Source organism: Numenius arquata, chromosome 6 (assembly GCF_964106895.1).
Source record: "Numenius arquata chromosome 6, bNumArq3.hap1.1, whole genome shotgun sequence".
In the NCBI taxonomy this organism is placed as follows: Eukaryota; Metazoa; Chordata; class Aves; order Charadriiformes; family Scolopacidae; genus Numenius; species Numenius arquata.
Genome location: NC_133581.1, coordinates 8,091,682 through 8,116,058, shown reverse-complemented (window position 1 = coordinate 8,116,058; position 24,377 = coordinate 8,091,682). Strand labels below are relative to the sequence as shown.

The window sequence follows — 24,377 nt, the reverse complement described above, 5'->3', positions numbered from 1 at the left end:
TTTCTCTCCACTTTAATGCTGTAAAGAAATGTAACCAATAAAAAATGCTAGCAACTGCACAATGATCGTGTTTTGAACAGATTTATACTGTAGCTTCTAACCAACATATGAATTAAAGCTCCAATACATATTAGCAGAAACTAAGCTGCTTTTTCACACCACTCTGTGTATCTGCCCACCTTGATTATAGTTTAAATAGATGATTAAAATTTGATGGTTCTCTGGTTCTTCAACATGTCTCCTCAGTTTTTAGTTTATATCCCCCTCGGGATGGCAGTCATTCCCATAGAAAGATTCAGATGATGTCTTAAGGAACAATGAATTGTGTCAGTGCTTCTCTTTGTTGCCCATTTCTCTGGAAGTATTTTTTAAACAGCAAGATCATCTTACTGAGCTTATTTTAATATTTTTTTCTTTTAGTAGGGGTGGAACCTGTGCTGCTAGTACTGTTCATTAAACAAGTAAGGTATATAGTTCCTACTGGACTTAATTTGTTGAAACTGATTTTGTCACTTCTTAAATGTGCTTTGTATGCCACTGTGATAGTAAAAATAAATGTATATTTGAAACTTGTAGCTCTCAGCTGTGTTTAAAAAGCAAACACGTGCCCCTAAGACTCAAAGCTTGGTGCCGTATCTGAACTAGATGTTTACTGGAAATGCTACAAAACAATGAACTGAAGTCAGATGGTCCCTGATGGTGTTACAAAACTCATGTAAAAAACAAAACAAAACAAAAACCACCCCAAACCCCTCAAACAAGGAATTTTAGATTGATTTTATTGTCAAGTAAGTATGGGAGTACTCCAGCATTTAAAAATGCTCTGAAGTTTCATTTTAAAAACATGCCTTTAAAAAGACTACCTCAAATTTAAAAGCTTTTTGTTTAAATAGTGATCAAAGATGTTAAGAATTAAAGCAGATGTTGATCTGTAAAGTATTATGACACTTAGAAGCGTAGAATGCTGCTTTATCTTGCCCTTTTATGTGGTATTTAATATCAGGCATGTGCAACACGTTATGGGATACTCTTTCATTTGTAGAATCTAAATCTCTCTCTATGCTATTTTTTAATATCGCTGTCACTATTCAAACTCATAATTGATTTTAAATACATAAGTGGTTCTAATTATTCCAGGTCCTGCTTAAACAGTGTGTATGTATAGATGTTTAGTACTTTGATTCTGAAACATGTATTTTGGGTTGGCGGGGAAAAAGTTTTTTACTTCTAAATGGTGTGGAATAATTTATTTCTCAAGGAAGAGGCACTGGTTCCAAGTCTCGCCCCCTCCCGCCTTCAGCCTGTAATTATCAGAGTTGAAAAATCAACTACTGTTGAAGTTAATCAGTTTTCATTTGTTTTGGGTGAGAGTTTCAAAGCTGAAGTACCTTGATAACAAATGATAGGGCAAAGCTTGCACAGTAGCGATCATACTTCAATAATGTAATTATACTCTAAAAATATCATTTAATAGGTAGTAGTAATGTCTTAAGCCTGTGATTACTGAATCCTTGGGAATATCTTACTTCTAAGGGACCTATAAAAAATGATTAAAAGTGCATTACTTGACAGTTGGTTTAAGGTAGCTGTGCAGTCTGTGTCCTCACTGGGGGTTTCCTTCGGTTCTGGAAACTGAAACAGATTGAAACCCACTTTAGTATTGCTTTTTTTTTGGAGATGCTGTTGATTATCACCACGTAATAGCATGTTCTCTAACAGTACCTTTTTACAGCCGTATTTAATAACAAAATGTCTGATTATTGTTCCCCTGAACCCCTCTTCCGAGCAGTGCCTGTGTCTGATTCTGCCCTGCTCATCCTTAGGAAGAGGTGTCTGGTCCATGTTGTGGTCGCTGGTGGTGTGATGGAGGGTGGAGGGAGGGTAGGGTGCTGCTGGTCATAAATATATTGTCTAGTTGTTCTTGACTGTATACACGCAGCATATGTGTGAAGCTGCTAACTGCTTAATCAGAAATTAATAGTGGTGTTATTATTCCCTCAGTTAGGAGGGTAAGTTATAGGAGGTATTATAACATTGAAAGGTTAAAATCCAAATTTTCAAATTCAATCTAAAGTTTAAAGTTTATTAACCCTCTACCCTCAACTTCCATTGGCATTAATGACTCTTGTAAGTGCCAACACATCTGGAAATTGGACCGCTTGGATCTTAATTCTTACATGAGCAAGCAGAAGGTTAACAAATTTAAAAATTGCAAACTAAAGACCCAAAATGAGGATGATGTAGTTATTTGGAATTAGAATACTTTTTTGGGGGGTGAGAATTACATTCCTCTCTTTAAAATGATGGTATGACTTGTAATGAAGTAGCTTTACTCATGAAGTTAAACACTATAATGATCTTTTAATGGCACCTTAATGGCCTCTCCGAGGACTTGCACTGAAATAATTTTACCTTCTCATAATTGCACTTCATAATGGGCTGTAGCAGCACAATTTAAGATCTCCTTAATTTTTTCATTGGTTTGTTAAATTTAGCAAACTCTCTAAGTTACCATTCTGTCAAATAGAGGAAGTATTAGATTTTTTTTTTTTTGATTGTTGTATCAGGTGTATCTTCCATACCTAAATATTTTGTCTGTCTCAGTAATAATAAGTTAGAGATTTTTGTAAAATTTTTTCTATTGGGTGAAATAATAATAATGTGTATACTGAATTGATTTGCCATCCAAGAGGAGAATTTCTCGTGATACCTTAATAACAATACCTGAAATTCAGGTGTATGTGTGACTCAGAAGCTAGGTTTCGTGAAGAAGTAGATTATTACCTATCCAGCGCTTATGTTATTCTGTGCAAATAGCCTGAAAGAAAGTGCCTGTTCAGCTTTGTTATTTCTGTGAAGCCCAGGTGATGGATGGAAATAGTTCACTATAAATCTGTCATGACTTCAGTTCAACGGGCACAGCAACAGATATGCCATAATAAAAGGAAAATTTTACAATGTCTTGCTGTGTCATGAAAGCACTCAAATGTAATTGCTATTGAATAACTTTGAAACTTTTGACTTGGTTTTCATGTAAATGACCTCGCAGGCCAAGATTTCACCCTGAGCTTGTTCATACTTTGACAGTTTTATTTCAGTTCTTATCACGGAGATGTTAATTTTAGGTAAACATCCTTTATAAGCAAACTAATTCTAATCTGTATCTTCAGTTTTTAAAGGCAGCAGGGCCTATTTCTGAATAATTATGTAATATGCTAGCATTTATTTACTTTAATCGAGCGTTTAAATGTGTTGTTAGTATTCTGATACTTCATGTTGCAACATCAATGCATGTGTTACTTGGCAATGTTTAGCAGCATTTCATCCGGACATGAAATGTGTGTGTAAGTGCCGTCCAAAGACCTTGAAGGTCTCCCTCTGAGAAGGTTGTGAAACACTGGGGGATTGAGCTTGTTTGTCCAGAAACTGCATATAATTACCAGGGGCAGAATATTGAAAGCCACCAAATGGAAGTAATGTCTTTTCCCAGCTATCCTGTCATCTTGTCTGATTTTCTGTAATTCCAGACATGAATACCATCCAAGAAATAGGGATTCACTGGTGTCAATGCTTTCTTTTCTTTTTCCATTTCTGAATCAAGGGGATGGAAAAAAAGCTATTTACAGTTGAGATTAGTATGTCCTAAGAAAAATATAGCATGTGGGGTAAAATTTCAGCTTTTGATACAATGGCAATATGTAATTTACAAATTCTCTGATAGAAGTGTCTATGAAGTGTTTCTATCAGTCTTGTTCAGCCTCTTATCGTTACCCATTTTTTTATAATTTACACCTTTTTAAGAGTTCTGTTTGCCAGTTTTGACTTGAAAGGCTCCAATGGAGGCGCTATTAATTATTTATATTGGCAAAAATCCAGCCACTTTGTATACATTAAAATTCTTTATGTATTTTTTGATTTGCTGATTAGATTTTCTTTGTGCTACAAGTCAGCTTTTGAAGTATGGAATCTTTAGGTGTATTTCCAAGAGTAGATGGCCAACAAACAAGCTTAGGTTAGATGTAGTAGCTCTCGTTATTAAAGCTTTACCAAGAACATTCCCTTATTTTATATAACCAGATGGATAGCTCTTACCGTAGGGGTGTGGGGTTTTTGTTTTCTTTCTACAGAATTCTATTTTACTTTTCTTGTCTCGCCCTTTGCCAGCTGAAAATGTCAACATTTTATCTTGGTTTATTAGTGCTTTCTTAAAATCATTTTATAGGATGCTGACAGCTCAAAGTACACTTTTGATTAGGTTTTTATTTTCCTGTTAATGGCAAAACCACCAAAATGAAGCTTCAAAATTAACAATTATGGAGCCTTCCTTGGGGAAAGGACTGCTGAGTTTCTGTGGGAGGGAAGATTAAAATAAAACACACCAAATAATTGGAAATGTATTTCATAGCCATGCATAGTATGTTAGTGCTGCCTCATGAAGCTAAATGCAATGCTTGTACTTAACTCAGCATTTGCTGGATTCACCAGGGTTAAAGCTTCTTGACATATTTGCGAATCAGTTTTCATATTGCTGACTAGTTTCTAGTAGTACTGCTAACTTGGTTAGTTAGTATTATAACTTTAAATGCTTCTGCCTGAATAAAGCCCCCTACAAAATTAAGACCTATCTTATGATCCAATGTATTGTTCCATCTTTTTTTTTTTTTGCAAACGAGAAGTTTTTCCACCTCATTGGCTTGATAAATGTATTTGAAACATTTTAATATTAAAATTTTTGGTGGAAAAAAAAATAATGAAGTGAGACCTTATGCTGACTGTATCAGCTAATTGAATTTATTATATTTTGCTACTTTCCATTCCCCTTGTTTCTGTAGTAGTGAAGGTAGTAATAAACTATCCAAATACAAACCCTTATTCAGATATTAAAGCAATAATAAAGTTAGCTCCTTTTTGTCAGTCGCTAGTCCTATGCTTTGTATCAGTAAGCTAATAGTGTTTTGAGTTATGTCTGCTGCAAGAAGGAAAGTAGTGGAAATCTGTAAGTGGTTGGTCAAATGACAGTGTTCATATATAATTCTTACACCATGTCTAGATTAGGAAGATGGATGTCATTTCAAATATGTTCCCTAGCACACTTTTAAACATTCCTGGAGCAAGTGTTCAACACATCTGAAAATGTGTTAGCTTTATCTGACTTAACAGAATCCTGCTGAAAAACTCTTTTTTGGGACACTTAGTTTACAAATTAAACTGGTATGCCCAAAATGGCATCAATCATAGTCTATATAACACTCTGAACATCTATTTACATCCTTCATATCTGGATGAAAATAAATTTATTAACGCTTACATGTCTAAGTAAGCTAGACCTTAGGTCATCGTTTTTCCTTAACTCTTAGTTGTCACACAACTTGTAAACTTTTAGTTTAACTACAAGTTTAGACAAAAGATTACAAAGACAGTGATCCATTTTGTAATTTCATTTCAACATTTCAACAACTTCTACCTTCTACTAAAACTGTAATATTTAGCTTGCTATTTTAAAAAGCCACTAATTGAAACAACAATGAAATATTCTAAATTTTCCTGTAGTTACTCTAGGAGTTTATACATATTACATTCCATTCCCACTCAAGATCAGATTTTTTTCAGTCATGCAGTGGCTTGGGGAGGTTCAGGCACACGCTAATGCTTGGCTGTTTATTGCTTTTCAGCTATTTGTTGCATTTTTCTGGCTTTCTGTTGTCTCAATTCTATGAACTAAAGAATATACTTGTGCATGTGAGTGCCGCCTTGTCCTTACTGCTCTTGGTTAGAGATACTCAAGGGGCACCTTTAACTCTTGCAATCCTGCCCAAAGCTGCACCTCATCCAAGTAGGAAATCTGAAGAAGCAGCAGCAAATACCTTTTTGTAAGTTTGCCGTGGGCCTAACACTGCCCTCTGGCCCACTGACTTTTGAAGAACCTTTTAAACTACAGTTCTGAGCTTGCTTTGCAAACTAGAAAAGACGTAGTTTTCTGCAGATAGTGTGGGGCTTCCGTCTTTACTGTATTTATTAGAAATTGCAGTATTTAGATACTGATGAGATCAGAAAAGCAGTATGGTTCAGGGAGTACCATTCGCTTGAATCTATGCACGTTAGCAGATATGACGTGTTCAAATTACAGAGATTAATTCAGTTCTGCAGTTAAAAATATACAGAAAAGGACAAAACAGTGGGTTTTTTTTTTATCCTTGAGACATGCTAGGGAGCAATGTTATTCCAAAAAGGAAAAGGAGAAGGTCGTGTGTCTCCAGCTTCACAAGTCTGTGGAGCAACCTGAGCATGCTTTGGAAGGGAGCAGCATATGTTCTAGTTGAAGCATAGTAATTCTTCATGTGTCCTGTAACTCAGTACTGTCACACCGTCCCATGTCATCCCTGAACAGGGCTGTTTCTTAAATGCTATCTTTGTATTTAGATTAATCTAGAAGTTGGAAACTATTTTTTTCTGTTGTTCATGTAGTAGGAGCCACTGACAGAGGAAGTTGGTAATTACAGAAGAATGGCACAACGTAGTTAAACTGAGGGGAGAGATTTCTGTTATTTTAGTATCGATGTTATGTTGACATTAACTTGAATTGATCTGTTAAAGTTTTTAATTTTGTTATGCATGCTCCAGAAATTAATTTCTTGTTTAGTATTCTTGATTGGCTCTGCTGTAGTTCCTTTGTGCATGCAAATTCAAAACGCATACAACTTAGTTCCTGATACTTGCTTCCAACCTGTAATTCATCACAACTGAATCTTTGTTTTTGGGTTGACTGTGCAATTAGTGACTGTCTGTTTGAATAGATGCACCTTTCTCTTTCTAAAAGTAAGGCTTCTGTATTTTCTTTTCTGCAATCTAATTGCTTGGAGGCAAGTGCGTTATAGATAATCGTAGAATGACAATGGCAGAAATGTGCTCAATTCCTAATTTATCAGTCTTTGTATGCTAGATGAGTTCTCACATTACTTTGGCTACTCTGCTTACGTTGCTGTGACTCTTTTTTCCTAGGAATGAATGCCTAGTTTGGATGGTCAGTAAAATAAAAGCCTTTATTGTGTCCTATGAGCTGGCTGATAGCCTAGCAGACCCCTGAACATTCTTCTGTGGCTGCGATTTACTTGAATAGCAAACGCTTACCTCTTCCTGTTTTCTTCTGTGACCTACCAAGAGAGTTTTTATTATCTTCAACCTGAAGTACCTAATTTTCAGGGGCTGTTTTCCTGAAAGCTTTCAGTCAGAAAATAGGATCTGGAAACATATAATCTATAATAAATCTCAACTGTTATACTGTTTAGCTGCTTACATGATTTGTGAACTTCTGATCTTGAGGGTGAGGAGGTCTGGTTATATTACCTAAAATGCTGGTTACAGTATTTTCACAGCCTTCCTAAACTATACAGGAAAGGAAGAAACTTCTAAAGCTTTTATTTCCAAATATTATTAAGAACGTGAAAGAGCAATTGAATTACAACATGCTTTGGAGAAAGTAAAAAGAAAATTGCTTTTGTAAAGAAATCTCTAGTATAATTTTGTCACTTGGCTGTTTGTACCTGCCATTTTGGCCCCATATATTAATCCTAGGAGATAACTATGTAATCACCATACGTTCTATAATATGAGAGGTAATGAAATGAAATCAGTTGGTGGAAAAGAAATAGAAAGGCAATGTTATAAATAGTGAAGTATGGAAGAGTAAGAATTAGTAGTGAAATATGAACCAGCTTGACACATTGAAGCCAATTTTAATAAAATTGGAAAAAATGCAATTAAACTGTTCATGATACCTTAATGCCAGAAAGGAATTGAAGAAAATATTTCAAAAGAACTAGTTAACTTCAAAGCTTTGAGTCTTGGCTGTTTATTTCTTTCAAATATTGGTGAATTCATTAGTTTATAATTGTAGATTTAGGGGAGATAATCCAGTAATATGTGCCTTTTTCCTAATGACAGTAGTTGCATATTTCATTCTTTTTGGGATTCTTTCTAAAGGGACAGGATGGACTGATTACTGTTTATAACATGAAACATTTCTTGAATGTGTGGCAATAAGCAGACTCGCTAAGAAAATGCAGGCTTGATGGTGGCTTTGTGATGAACCTTTGAATCATCTTTCCTTGGTAAGGAAATACAGTAGATTCTCCATTTCTGGGAGTAACACAGTTAACATCTCTTGTCAATTCTATAGACAGAACAGTGTTTATAACTTGGGACAGAATCATTCTGTTACAGCTGGGCATGCATAGCTCCCACCTTTTCATAATTTCTTATTTGTACAGATGGTGCATAGCTTGTCCTTTAATTGCCTTGTTTTGGGTTCTGCACACCCATTTCTGTTTCTTGTTATGCAATGGCTCACCTTTATATGACTTTCTGTGGGCATCGCTGCCTCTTTAAGTGATTGCTGAAGAGCTAACTGTAAATATCAAATACCACTTCTTGCAAATAGCAAGTAGAGCTTCCCTTTTCTTGTGGAAGGTGAATATTGGATCTTCAAACTCTGAAATTGTTCTGGGGATGCACTGCACAGTATCCTCCTCGCAGCAGGGCGCACACTTGATGTATCAAAGTTACACTGAGCTAAATTCACTAGACATGAGACTTGAAGGAAAATCCCAAGCAGGTCATTTGGAACCCTACATAGGGGTGAATGCGCCTGGATGAAGCTTGCACTGCACAGCAGGACAGGGTCTGCCACCCTCTTCTGCTGCCTTGTTTGACTTCTCTATCCATTAAGCTGTGAAGCCACAGCAGGAGCGGCACCTCTCAGCATTATTTAAAAGCACATTTGTGGGCTCCAGTGAATTTGCACTGGACCGTATCTTGATGGAGGTCTGTCATAACTCTTCTGTCTGAACTGACTGCTTGTATTGGGCATAAACGGTGGGGTTTGGTAGCAGGGGCTGCAGGGTTCCCCTGTGTGGGAGAAGGTAGTGGGCTGCCGTGTGCTGCTACACCTCATTCCAGCTCACTCTGAAATGGATGAAAACAACTCACTGTGAGACAGAACTTCAGAAGAGCATGTGGTGCCTCTGCTCGAGCACATTGAAGAAAAGGAGCGGCTGCTGAGGGCAGGGGACACAAGGACACACATGAGGAAACATGAGGATGTGTGTGAGGACATAGAAGGCGATGGGGAGGTAAAGACACAAGGGGAAGAGTTGTCCATCTGGTGAGGAGGAGCAGAGAAAGGATGAAGAGAGTAAGGTGCAAGGAGAGGCAGCAAGAAACCTCTAGGCCCTGCGACGGCCGTTGTCTGGCCGAAGGGATGTGCATAAGGCCTGGTGAAAATGGGGAGCTGGGATAGGAATAAGGGAGGAGAAATGCTGGGCTGAAGTGGGACCTGGGGAGGGAAAGGGCTCCTCTTGAGGCCTCGTTTAACTCTTGCTCTTTTTCCCACAATACTTGAATCTGTAATTAAAAGCTTACGTTAATTGGCAATAAACTAAGTGAATTTGCTCAGTGAAGACTGCCTTGCCCACGCGGCTGTAATCGCAGAAGGCATTGCAGCAGCACCGTTACCTGAGCAGAAGGGAGCTGATGGAAAGCAAAACAGTGAAGAGAAACATGGCGTTCGGTAACGTGTCCCTTGTGCGCGGTCACTGCATGGTCTCATCCACCGGCGTCGATCGTGTCTTCCGTTTCACATAACAGGGAAATGTGCAGCTTTAAGGCTGCGCTTTTTCCATTTATACAGCTTTTTTTTTTTTTTTTTTAATCAAGCGGGAGCTCAGAAGTGCTGTTGAACTTGCTTTACTTCATCCTTCTTGTGAAAATTGAGTTTTCATACTTAATCACTAAAACATGACAGAAAAATATCTGAAGCATGTACCACCTGTTTTTCCTTTCATCTTGATTCATTCATTAGCTTCCTCGCATTAAAAGCCCTCCAAGACACAATTAACCCTTTTTTAATACTGTGAAGCTTGAAATGATCATTAAAACTCATTAAAGCAGAAAACTTACTTTCAAAAGGAGTTTAATATTAAAATTTTCCTGGTTTCTTTTCTAGTGGATAGGGTAGAATACTTAGGGTATGGCCATCACGGTTCCAGTCTTAACTGACTATTCAAGTAATTAATGATAATTGGTTGCTTTGCATTGCAGAACTGCGTTCCGTGCTGGAAGATACTTTGATGAAATAATCTTCTATAATGGAACATTGTCTTCTGAGTATGGACTATATAATAATGATATTGTCAGTGAGTCCTTTTTGTCCAGTAAGAAGAATATATAATTGAAGATACAATACATTACCAAAAAGCCTTGCTTTTTTCTCCCCTTTACATTCTCCTGTATTGTGAATTGTGCTGTTGCCACAAGAAAGCAAACATCTACTTATGTTTTCTGATTTACTGAGTTGTTTTTGGTTTTAACATCCTTTAAAATCCACAAACATGCAGTTGATTGTATTTTGGTACTAACTTCAGTGTTTGTGTGTTAATATCCATGAAGGTTGAATTTGATCTCACTTTAAAAAAAAGTCTTTTTTTGGTATTCTGTTAATTGCCTGGCATTATATAAACAATCTTGGAATTGAGAAATTGATCAGAATAGACAAAATTCAGAATAACCTTCTAAGCTCATAGGCAGTGTTGTTTTCATCCTGCAAGTTTTTGCAGGATGAAAATGACTAACCACAAATAGAAGTACCATGAAGTAAAATGGTGACTTTAAAGCAATAAACTGCCTTGGATTTACTGAAGCTGCAATAAAACTATCATGAAGCACTGTCAAAGTGTTGATTTATTTGTACTACTAATATTAGAAATAATAAAATGTAGGAGTTACTGGTATGGTTATAGCATTTGATATCCATTTTATTAGACGACTCAACAGTATGTTATATTGTATCATACAATCATAAAATATTTTATAATCTAGCTTTTACTGAAGCAGAATATTCATTGGGAAAATAGTTTTGATATTTAGCCTTCTGTCTCAGAACTGAGCATACTGGATATTTATATAGGTCATTTGTTGATAAACTTCTAATTTTATCTTAAAACTATGACAAAAAGAGCACCATGAAAAGGATGTAGTTTTGATTATTGTGAACTGTATTTGGTAACTGAAATTATAATTCAAACTGGTTCTGTTTTCTAAAATATATTATTTGGAAACAACTGCCTTTATCTTTAAAAATTGCTTTAAAAATCTGAGCAGGACTACTTATGATCTGAAAATATTAGCTGTTGTATACTTAAAAAAACCCTGGATAACTAGTAGAATAGAATTTTCAGAAGTGCTTAGCATCAACTTAATTCTGTCCAGAAAAATGAGAGGACTTAGACCAGTCCTTAGAAATCTCCATGTAGATGCATGATGATGTTCTTATCTGCCTCCTCAGTGAAGTTAAGATAAAATTCTACTTAAAATTAGAAACTGATTGACAAATATGATAATAGCCTATCTATAGGTAGATGCGAAAGCTGTAATCTGCTAGGATTCCTCTTACTTGCTGGAAAGCAAGATATGGTAGAGACAGAAATTTAGAAGAAAAATTATTTAAAGGGAAAATATATTTGGATACGTATCTGCACAGAGGTAGGACAGCATTATGAATGGGAAAGTATAAGATGAATTGCCATTGAGAGCAACGTAGACACTTCAAGAAATAATAGAAGTTATAAATGTGTATTACTGATTTGTGCCTTGTTAATTAAATGCCATAATTCTAATCAACTGTGTAGTTACTTCAAGCAGACTTTTGAGGCTTAGCAACTTTGGAATGAAAAGCTTTCTCAGGCATGATGATTTGCTGTAGCTACTTATCAGTACATTGAAAAAAAAATACTGTGATTCTTTACAAAGTTGTCCTTATCCTTCTTTTTAAGGTATGGGACGCTGTAGATACCGGCTGCTGTTTAAGAACATATTCCTGTCACTCTTGTGCTGTTCGAGCTGCCCGGTGGTCATCTTGTGGAAGAAGGATCCTCAGTGGGGGCTTTGATTCCATGCTGCATTTAACAGATGTAGAAACAGGTAAAGGTCACATAAGGGTGTATTATAGCCCTATCTTTATTGAGTATAGATAACTTTGGATCTCATTAGCCTTATTCTTTCTTCTAAAAATATAGATAAAATCTATAAATCAGAGTTAGAGTTCTTGAAAAGTATCCTCATTTAAAAAAAAAGTATCTGGAGTAGTTGGAGATCTTTAAGAAAACTGACCTATCTTTAACTTCATGATCACCTGTAATGTCTGTTGTCAGGTACTGCAGAGATGAACAGAATGTAACGTGTATTTTTTTATGGTCTGTTATGATCATTCCTTAAAGCATTTGAAGAGCCTCTTAAGGCTGACTTCAGTAACATTTATACATACGGTTAATTTAAACATAGGCTTGTACCTCATTCTCAATTGGGTGGGTTTTAAGTTTGTCCTTGAAGTTATTTTGGTGGGGTTTTTTTCCTGACTAGGTCCTTAATTAGGAGTATAGAAACTTACATTCTGGTATGAAAACTTGAGACTGAACCTGTGTTGCTTTGATGCAGTTGTAAATTTGATTTGGGATTTGATTTTTGTGACCTTAGAACTAGTTTACTGGATGCTATCTCTCCTTATGTCTCCTTCACAAACTAAAGTGCTTCTATCAGCTGTATTTCTTCTCTCCTTTATATGTTATCAGCATTCATACAGCAGCATTCATTGGGGCTGTACATAATAGGACACCTCTGTATGTATAAATGATTAGGCCTAAAATAGTACCTTCTCAACTGAAGAGACAGAATTTTATTTTTTCCACTTAATTTATTTTTAAATGTTTAACTCCTGCAAAGGTGCAATATTTTTTTGGTAAGACTACAAAGAAACCTTTACAAAAATTACAAGAAGTTCTTGTCTACTAGGGTTTTCTCTTACGTCAAAGTAAGAAGTACATTGTGTGTGAATATCTGGAGAGCACATTCCTATTCAGATGAACTGGGAAAGTGGCCAGGAAATTTATGAATATTGTTCACATGAAAAGAAGATTCTTTTTCATGCTCTAAGAATTTGTTTTTCTCAATATTTGTCATACCAGAAGTATTTAAATTCATTGGTGGCTGGAAGAGAGCTGTTGTAGCTTGGGAATGTAAAACAGGTGACACAGTTATGGAATATTGATGTTTTGAGAATATTCAGGTTTTGTAATGGGGAAAAGAACTTTATATATCTGATGCAGTGGTAATACATTAGGTTAGTATATACCAAGTCATTAATTTTGTCAGACGACTTTATGTTCAGTCTCATTGCAGCAACTTTCTCATTTCTGGTCTCAAATATAACTGAATCTTACTAATCCAAGGGTATTTAATTTTGGCTGTAGTGCTTACAAGTTCTAAAAAGAATGGCTACTGCTGTTAATCGGATTTATAGCAGCAGAATAGATTTTAGAATAGATTTTGAAGGGACTACTCTGGGGAAAATCTCATTTTATAAAACCATAGAACAAATTCCAAAGATACGTAATTTTAATCATATACTTTAATTTCTAACTTCTCTTTGACTTAACTATCCAGTAATGGGATAGTAGTCTGGGTTGATTGTAGTGGTTCATTTAAAATAAGGTATTTCTAGTGTTTTAGGAAATGACAACAGTAACAAATTATATTTACAAAGTTTCAAAACAGATAAGATTATAAATGGTTCTTTCCTTACTGGCTTGTAAGTTATGTAGTATTTCTAACTACTTAATTAAACTGTATGTGTAAAGGCAAAATGAATGCTTACAATCCTTGAAAATACCAAATATTCGTTATTGCCTTATGTCAAGGATGCAGGATTCCTTGTAGCATCTGTGAACTGCAGTTGTAATGTTGATGTTTGGACCTGAATTTCGGTGATACACGCCTCATTTGGAAAAGTGTGATATGAGTGATCGGAATTTTATTCTGATTTGCTACGCATGCAGGCCAGTTTCTGATTTCCTTCTCTGTTGTATAGTTACTCTTTCTTTTATACAGATCAGTCAATTCCTTTCAGAGCAACAGGACAAGCAGTTTGCCTCTGGAATCCAAATCAATTCGATATAAAAAGCCTCATTTCCATTTGAAAACCACTAAGGCAGCTATAAGATTTTGATTTACATTAGTTTACTGAATCATTCATTCCTCCTCACTCTTCATCAGTGCTGAGATGATTTCTTCTTTGATTAACTTCAGATAGATGTTAGAACTGTTCCTTCACAGAGGACTTTTAGATACTTTTTTAGACTTTGGTGTTAATTACTTTCCATTGCTAGACTGAACTAACTACCCGTGTGTTTAAATGCCGTAAATGCATGCTGGTGGGATTTTATAAATAATAATACTGTCTTTAAGGCTCTGTGCTCTTGTCTCGTGTGTTGTTCTGGTTCAACACTTTTCTAGTAATTTTTGCTAAAGTTTAATCTTTCTTGTCTTTGTTGTCAGTATAGATTTTATATATTACATGTGTTTTAAAAATTGGTACGTGTCCTTCACCAAAAAAACCCTAACAGTCTGAAGAGAATTACTTTTAAAAGTTTAGGGAAGGTTACAAATACAGTTTAGTACATGTGTGGTATTGAGCTGCTCAGTTGGGATTTTTTTGTCATTTTGGGTTGGTTTTCTTTTAGGAACATAGTTTCTGCCCTATTAAATCAAAACTGTAGTCTAGCTAATTGTTTGTTCTGGGTCTGATGACATCTAGTTATGAGATTCTTCAAAGGAATGTGCCAGCATTGTTGTAACAAACAGTGCTAGAATAAATTCTCCAGGAAATTTTGTTTCTAAGCTTGGACTTAACTTGGGATGTTGCATTTTCTAGGGTAATTTCTTTCTTTTCTTTTTTTTTTTTTTTTTTCTTTTAATCTTTATGATTTGAACAACATCAGAATAGAAGCAAACACTGAAATCTCATTAATCACAAAGCAGAATTTTTCTTGTTGCTGGCAAGGGTAGAAGCCACATCTATGAAATCTTATCCTGCAGTTTTACACCATCAAACCTCTTCCCTTTGTCAAGTGTATTTAATGAAAGTTCTTATAAAAAGAAGATCTAAGATGCTGCAAACAGGAAAAATGGGCTGATAGGAGCCCCATGAAGTTCAACAAACACAAATAGGAAGTCCTGCATCTGGAATGAAGTAATCCCATACAACAGAACAGGCTGGTGGTAAACTGGCTAGAAAGCAGCTTTGCAGAAAAATACCTGGGGGTCCCGGTGCTGAATATGAATCAGGAGTGTTCTCTTGCAGCAGAGGTCAACTTTGTCCCAGGCCAGATTAGCAAGTGTTTACCTACTACACAGAGAAGATGATGACAGGATCTTCTCAGAGGTGCACAGTGAAAGGATGAGAGACAAAGAACAAATGTAGGAACACGGGAAAATCTTTTGGCTCAAACACTAAAATAGGTTGTCCAGAGAGGCTGTGGAGTCTCTATACTTGGAGATACTCAGAACTTCAGTGGACAGGCCCTAAGTAACCTGCTGCAGCTGCACCTACTTTGAAACAGGTTTGGGCTAGATGACCCCTGGAGGTCCAACCTACATGATTTGTTGATGCTATGTTGAAGAACGGGGAAAGAGAAGAATTCAAGTGATTGGGGTACAAGAAGCTCACTTGTCCTGGTTTGGTGAAAACAGATACTGTTGTACAAGCCGCCTTTTTCTAAATTCATTTTTTATAGATTTATTTATTTATTATTTTAAAGGGTCATCCATTGGCCTAACACCAGGATGTCAAGTTAAGACTTCCACAAATATGGTTTTCTTGAAAATTGTTGTATGCATTCAGAGTATATCTGATCCAAAATATGCATAAAATGTTTATGAAACGCAAGGTTATTCATGCGTCATTCACGTGAGTGGTTTTGTGGCTACCGTTTGCATGAGACAAGTCTAGTACTGCAACATGGGGTTTCATAAATTTTAATAGATCCAAAAATTGCAGCTGAGCTGCCTGTAAAGATTACTGGGTAATTTTTTTATTTTATTGTTGTATTTCGTATACGTTATTTCTTTGTAAAAATAAAGCTTTTTGAAATGTTTCACAAATGTAACAATGCAACAGTTTGAACAAGTGAGACTCCCTGTTTTTTTTCATCTCTACTAACACCACACTTGCAGTCATTTTTACTAGTGATAGTTCAGCCGCTTTGTTATTTACAGACCAGTAAGTAGTGGTGTATTCAGAGAGTACTTAAAAAAAAAATTGCTTTTAAAACAGTTCTAGGTCAAGTACATTTGACATTTAACTTCTGTTACGTCCAGATGTGATGGAGATGCTCCACCAACTTTAGAAGGGTAATTGTATTTTTAAAATTTATTTATAACTATTTTATTTTGAAATATATGTTTTATTCATCAGTGGTTTTTTCATTAGTCACAAATGAATTGGTACAATAGCATAGGCAGAACATTGGCTGGGTTGGAACTATTTGCATATTGTAGATACTTTTCATTTCTTTAATATTATGACAGAGGGAATCTTCCAAGAAATTTTGGCACACTTCCTGTGTTGCCAAATGCTGCAGTTGTATTTTAGTTCATGGATTGAGCATGATTTCAAATATAACTTCCTCAGATTCATAATGGCAAATTTAAATTCCCCATTATTTTTAAACTTTTAGCATTATCATGACTAGGATATTGAAATTAAGCTGTTGGTTTTGAAGGACAGTTATATAAATATATATTGTGGTCACATAAATCTTTTTAAACCTATTTTATTTTACAGTATTTTGAGAGTTTCTTAATGGAACATTCTGTATCTCCAAGAGGATGCTTCAAACTTGCTTTTCTACATTTTCCTTTATATTAGAATTCGGTAGTTCTATAGATATGAGATTATTTATGTTAATGTAATTCCATTTGTTCACACAGGAGTTTTAGTGCTTATACATAAATGTCACCTCAGGAGAGCTGTGACTTTCTTCTGCTATTCGTCACCTTCTCTCCCAGTACAATGTAGACAGTACGTTGTTTGAATGTGCATGTAAGGTTTTTTGTGACACCTCAGAAAAATATCCAGTTGATTGATTTTTCTATTTTTAATTTTTTTTTTATTTTAAATACGTACAGGCATCTTTGATATGAGGTCTTAAGATTCCCCACAAAATTCAGCAGTTTTAAGTAATGTGTTGAACATAGTTTAGTGGCCACTCTCCAGCTAGGAGGTAACAGCATTTTACTTTTTATACTCACTAATGTGAAGTCCTTGCAATAAGAAGAGAGAAAAATATTTATTTTGGCAACATTTTAAAGGGTAAAACATAAAATGATTTAACATTTCTAGCACCTTTGCATGCCAGAAACTTGTGACTAGGTAGGGGAAAAAATTTGGAAACACATATTGGCAGTATAAGTTTGGAAAAATAATAAAGCAATTTGTAAGCGTGCCAAGATAAAACGGACAAGTAACAGCCAACATTGGTTTGTTAAGAAGAAATTATGTCTGATCAATCTAATTTTCTTCTCACTATTCTGCGTGAGAGAGATTGCCACTGCAATGAGATTTTTTTTTTAAATATATTGTTTTATGTCTTTTTGTAAATACAGAAGGGAAATCCGTTCTGCTTACCAAGATTACTCTCATGTCCTTGTAAGTTTTAGGCTTCACTTTTCTTTACAAATTAGTGTGAGGAAGTGAATGTTTTTGGATTATGTAGGTAGAGGTGTGAACCTCAGGACCACTAAACACGGTTACAGAAGCATCCTGTGCTCAATAACTGTGCTGGTGTTCTGTGAAAAATTCACAATGTTAAATAGCCTTTAAAATATCTGATTTCATAGTTGAGCAGTTTCACAGTAGGCTGCAGCATAAAGGAGCAGAAGCATATGTTCAAGATGTTTTTAAAGATTTTTTTTTTTCATACTGTGTGTGTTACTGGTGAGCTTTTAATGAATGAAGAATTGAATTAAAGCACCTTCAGAATATAAAACGCACTGTAAAGATGTAGTGGATATTGTTACTGAAATTGTGAAAATTAAAGATTGAGAGAAACATTTGCTTTCTGCTTTGGTATAGCGACCTCCCATACAGGAAAATGATACGTGGTATGGATTTTCCCTCAATTAGCCAAATAGATTTTCAGAAGATGTAATTTTCTACAGCCTATGACTTGGTTGAGTCTTTGTTATGCTGCCTTTAGGAACTAAAATACAATAAATATATACACAATAGAAGTGCATACAAGCTTGCTGATTTACACCCATTGTACTCTATTATGGATAAAGGAGTCTTCTGCTCATATTTGCAATATGTAAAATAAGGCCTGAAAAGTTGAATGTGTTTAATGTTAAATAAACTGAGTAATTGTAGACAAAAATATACATAACTGTAAATACCGACTGCCAGAAAGTTGGAGCAGGATCTCAAGCAAACACTGAAGCTGGATTTCCCAAGCATGGGGCTAGGTTCTGTCGCAGCGTGGTTACAGCGTGGGAAACAGCAAATTCTGCTCATAGTAGTAAAACACACTAGAGAGTGTGGAAAGGGGCTCAGAGTTGAATTCATTGTTTTAACGCACTGAATTACGTGAGCTATTTTGCCTCACATCATCTCCCAGAGTGATCTGTTCATCTCTCAGGTGGGTATCTTTCCTAAGTTTCTGAGGTTCTGAAAGATGTCTGTTGATAGAGGTTTCACAGTTGTGTAGAAAATGGGCCTCAGCACTTCAGCCCTGCAGTCCTAATGCTTAAAAGGGAAGAGTTTAAGGGATGTATGCATATAAGTGTTAGGAAAGTTCATTTTGCTGGGTTCGGGCATGTTTGTATGGCAAGCAGTCCGATTTAGGTTCTGTGTATTGTGCAGAAATTTCAGTTCTAGCAATAGGAGAATTTCCTTGCTGTACTGTTGCAATCCTCCTCTTTTGAATATGTTGCCTGCTGGTTCTTTGCTTTCCATGCTCTTTTTTTTCCCCATTCCAGCCTGTTTCTTATTTTCTGTGACATGAGAGTAGAATGAAATTCATATATGCATCTAATAACAGCAGACTCTTCAGAACACTGTTTACTAAGCTTCCAAAAAGAGACATTTGATTCAGTTTCACCCGGGGGAGTGAGAGAATGAGAGAGAGTTGTATTTCAAAGTATTAATTGGAGAGCCTGAAATTTTAAGATTAGTGTCTCCTGATTGCTCCTCAGACCAGTCAAAAAACTAGCGTGGTTAATATCTGCATCAAACAGGTTAAGATAGGAAAAGGAAGGGGTTAAAGAGTGTACAGGTGAATGAGATGCTCCAGTTGTTTGCATTAATTCAATTTAGTATTACATTAAAATGCAGAATTCATAGAATTACACTGTAATGATCTCAGTACTAGGAGAGTTTTTGGATGAATTGCAGACTCTAGAAGACAAGAAAATGGCAAACGCAGTACTCGCTTCTTAAAACAGGAGGAGATGAAGTAGGGAATTAGAGAACTTTAGTTTCTGGAGAAAATAGTGAGCAAATGATTGAGTTACTTGGAAGTAGCTGGGGATGAGATTGAAAGATGGACTAAGTAATAACAAATTATGTTAAATCAATCTTCTTTCTGTGGAAAAAGTAACAGGTCTTGTAGTTAGTAGATTAACTGTGTCTTGAATTTAGTGCACATCTTTTTTGATTGTCTCACCTGCTTTCTCATCTCTTAGGCTAGAGTGCTTGTGGAGAGCGCAACGGCAAGAGAAATGTATGCATTATAGAAGAAGCAGTTTTCAGAAGTCTTGTGGAAGTAAAAACAGGTCTCAGTAAAGTCAGTTAAACAATTAATGTTTGTTGGAAGGTTAGATGATGAGTTCCACTGGATCACTTATGTATGTATTTAATGCCATTTAGACAATACACTTTATGAAGAACTATGCCTTGATGCACACTTTGTGAACCTGTTTGTCAGGAATAGTACAGGTAGGCTGCAGTTTTGCTAATTTCAGGCTGCAGTACCATTAAAATCTTGCTCACAGAGTGTTTATTAAACTAGGTACTAGTAGGAACCAAATTCCTTGGGAACAAACTGACTAGTGAGGCTCCATGGGGAAATTCAGTATTTTTCTCAAGTGCTGTGGATGCTTTTCTAAAGCCTGCAAATGATGCCTGGTAGTGGTGTACATGAGTCCAATATCTTGTTACTCCTATAACTGATGATTTTGATACTTTCTTCCTTCCCCATGGAGTCTTTTTTTGCTTCTGTAGCTGTTGGGGTACTGAAAGCTCCCATGGTGAGAGATGGTCACTGTTGCATATGACTCGTAGGGGGGGGCTTCTGCTGCCCTTGTGACTTTTTTTCTCTGGGGAAGGAACTTATGGAATACATTAAATCTTTTGCTCAGTAGTGACAGAAAGGCCCTTTAGATCTTGCATGGGTAATGAGTGGAGAAACCATTAAAAAAGAACAAAAACAACTACAAAAACCTGTTTTCACATAAAACAGCACTCACCTCTTCCTTCGCTCCCTGCAATCCATTTTCCCTGACCCTGCTAGCTTGAAGAGCACATGATGAAGTAAAATCTCTCTTCTTTTCTTTAAAGTGAATAAATAAATAATTTGACAAGTCTTAGCTGCTTGACTGTATAAGTTGAGTTCAGCAGATGGGGAAAATGGAACTGATGACAAAATCAAATAAATTTGCTCCAAATCATAAAATAAGCATAAAAAAAAATCTATACGTATGTTTTTCTGAATTGTTCGCCTCACAGTAAGTATTTGCACCCATCACTAATGTTTTTATCTCAAAGTATTTTCAGTTAAGAAAGTCTATCTTAAGACAACTTTCACTTGCCGAAAATGTAGATTAATGAATATTTTAAGAGGCTTTTGTCATAGTATTTTAAGGGTTCTTTTTGACTTCTGCAGTGCCTTCTTCACTGTGGCTTAAAGCAGTAACTTTATTTAATGTAGATCTTTATATGTGATATGTAGAATATAAAGTACAGTTGAAATTGTGAAACCAAGTAAATGTATTTATCTTATTCCATGCTGCTGTTCCAAAAATGATATTTCAGTGAATATACATTAATATCATGAATTTCTTAGCATGAAAGGAAGCAGCGGACTGTGAAAAAGTCCTATAAATTAACCTAGCTGAATTCTGTTGCCTTTGAAAGTGCCGACAATCCAATTGATACTAACCACAGGATCCTGCGGAGATTGGTGTACACAATTAACTGTTGGGAACGGTGTATCCATGGGAACAGCTATTGCTTTCATATTGCCTCCATGGTATGCAAATTATTTCCTGTTTTCAAGAAGAAGTTTCACTCCTACCCTCACAGAAAGATAAAAAAACAAGTCAAGAGTTGTGGTATAGTTTGAGATGCGGTATTCCTGTACATATAATGTTTTGTTCTGGTTACTTTTATCCCTTTGAAAGAAAGACTATGGCTACTCTCTAGGGAAACATTCAGCCATTAGTTTTGTAGATATAATCCTGCATGTTGACTGAACTGGGACCTTGGTGGAGCTCCTTTTCTTAATGTGAGAAACCACTTGTTCTCTCCTCTCACTAGGAAGCATTCAGTAGTGTAGAGGCCCATGAGCAGGAGCAATTTTACATAGATAGAAATTAGCAAGTTCAATTTTGTAGTTTCAGTAAATCAGAGTATCCCCAGATACTTGAAATGTGTTAATATAAACATACTCACCTTTGACAACCTTGATTTTTTTGAAACTAGGTTGGAATGAATAACATATTTCATTTTCCGCTCAAATTTTAATCTCCACTTCTCACTTTATTTTAGGGAAGCAGATATTTAGCAGCAAAAATGAATTTAGGATCAGCGCACTGAAGTTCCACCCTACAGAGTCAAATATTTTCATTTGTGGAGGTTTCAGCCCGGAAGTTAAAGCTTGGGATGTAAGGACTTCGAAGGTAATGGAAAACTTTTTTTCTCTTTTTCTTTTAGGATATTTCCCAGGTTGGACGAGCTGTACATTTCTAAGCTGCTAGAGGTACTGGTCTTTTGATGAAATGTTATTCTGAAGTATTTTGCATTTCTCATTGATTGTGTTGCCATTTGTTGCTACCTCTGTAATGTTTTTGAAGCACAAAGAGGAACATTGTGCGCAAAAAATATGGGGGTTTTGGTTTATGTAAATATGAATAGCATATAATTGAATTAAGTAAAGTCAATAGCTCACCTCAGGACTGTGAAAAAGGCAGTTATGTACTAGGAAGCAGTACAGGTGACTTGGTCTTCAAGCTCTTAGGTGTGGGTCAGGGTGTGTGTTCCTGCACCTTTTGTGTAGAATCCTGGAGTAATTTTTACATTTGTGAAAGAGCACAGGGAGGCATGTACAGTCTCTGCCTCTACTTTATCCTGAGCCATGCAGAATGGTGTGTTCCCAGCTGCCAGTCAGAGCTCAGGTAAGACCAGTCCTGTAATCTGCCAGTGGGAGTGTAAGGCAAGCTGACATCCTCAGGCACAGAACAGCTCAAAGAGCAGCAGTGACTGTAAAGTGAGTAGTTCTTTGTTTTCCTTTGATCTTCTATGTGGGTAGATCCTACTCATTGTAGTTAGCCATCTGTTTGCTCTTGAGGGTGACAGAAGGGATCTGAAAAAGATGATTGCTTATCCAAACTCTGTCTCTGACTTTGGTGTGCTAAGAATAGACTAAGGTGTAGGATCTATTCCTCAGGCTTCTGTCACATTAATAAATTCTTACAAGAAAAACATTACTAAATGCATATCAAGAATGCTAAGTCTGAGGCTGCTGTGAAGATAAATTTACTGCGAGTTTCAGAGTTACGTTGTCAGCACGAAAACCCTTCTATGAAGTCTGATGGGATTTATTTCATCCATCTTGTTTGTATGGTGGCTAGTTTTCCTTGATAAGCATATGAAGAGATACTCAAAGCATGGTTCTATGAAGGAAGGTGATTCCAGTTTTAGATTGCAAAAATTGTAAATACTTATGATAAAGAGTACCTATGTAACTTTTTTTGAAGTGATGAGATTTTCCATAGTAACTCTTCCTTCCCTCCCCCTGCCTCACACTGGTAAACAGTACTCTAGCGTTGTCAATAAGTGATTTTGTTGTACTGTCTTTAGTGTGGGCAACTTACAGAGCATGAAAATATATACGACACAAATCGTAAATAGTACCAGTTCAAAGGGTATTCATTCCAGATAATCAGAGGTAACTCTGTATATTTACTGTAGAAAAAAACATCTTTTTTTTTCTGGCAGGGTGCTGGAGAAGGAAGACTAATAGAAGTCTTCTCTCCTGAACAGCAGGGTCAGTGATTTCGTGGCATGGAAATGAAGTAGAGAATACCATTGTGCTCTCTTGAGGTTCTCCTAACAGTAGACCTTAACTGAGGGGAGGAGGTGCAGTCTGTAATTGAACACTTAGCCGTCCTTTTTAACATAGAGAAGCCATTGTATGTCATGGTAGGGTGAACTTCCTTTAAAAAGTGCTTCAGGAACTAACTGAGTATCATCTTTTAAGACTTAAAGATTGTTGTCTGTAGTGTCAAATTTGAGATATTTGATCCTAGTCAAGGAGAAGATGGCAGACGTAGGTGACAAAACATTCTTTCCGAGATTTTCTGACTTGGTGTAATAAGCTTTCCTGTAAATGATATTGTAGTTATATATGTAGAAAGCCAGAGCCATTCTTTCTTTCACCCCCTATAGTTGCTTTATGATGGATTTTACACTTGAGTATGTCTTTGAGTGACTATCTCCAAGATGATTTTTCTCTAGATTTGAAATCAACTGTGATTGATGAGCATGTTAATGCCAAATATGGCCATACCTCCAGCTTGGATATGTCAAAGGTGCCCAGTCTCTACAGATGGAAAATTATAACTAATTCTGTTCTATAGTAAAAATAACCAAAATGGCATGTTGCAAAAATGTGCCCGTCTGAAAGGTAACTCACTGTTGGATACAGCTATGGAGGAATATGGTTAGAAATCTTGCATAAATGGTAGGAGACAATCTAAAATATTGATAATGGTGAAGGCACTATAGTTTCAAGGAAATAGAAGATTCATTTACAATGGATATTTACAGTTCAAGGGTTATACTTGAATGAGGGTTGTTTTTTTATTAGCCCACCCATTAATATCTTCTGTAATTCTGATAAAACTGCCAGTACCCTGGTTTGAGATAATCTTCTGGTATATTTTATATCTGTAAACTACATCTGGCAAAATCGAGGAGGAAGACTGCAGTTTTCATTTACCATTGCGCAGCTGAAAGAAACAATAGTTATGCTTGAGATCACTTTTGTGTAGGTTGCAGGGGATGATGTGTGTGTGTCAGTGTGCAGAGCCAGTAGCGAACACTTTAGGTGACAACATCTATGATTCATTTCCAGAGGACAGACACCCTAAAAGCCATTTATGTCTATGTAGAAGTGAAACATGAATACTTAACATATTATTAATTTCACTGTACATTCAGTCTAAAACAGCCCTCATGTTTTCTGCTAATTAGAGAATATATTATTTTTATGAGA

The 24,377-nt window shown here is 36.1% G+C and overlaps 1 protein-coding gene across 1 annotated transcript in view; it reads left to right on the top strand.

Moving 5' to 3' along the window:
• WDR25 (WD repeat domain 25) overlaps positions 1-24,377 on the top strand; it is a 63,305-nt gene that overhangs the window by 22,785 nt on the left and 16,143 nt on the right. The window contains exons 2-3 of the mRNA XM_074149503.1: positions 11,826-11,973; positions 21,650-21,780. Of these exons, the coding sequence (XP_074005604.1) occupies positions 11,826-11,973; positions 21,650-21,780 (279 nt within the window). The remainder of the gene's footprint in view (positions 1-11,825; positions 11,974-21,649; positions 21,781-24,377) is intronic.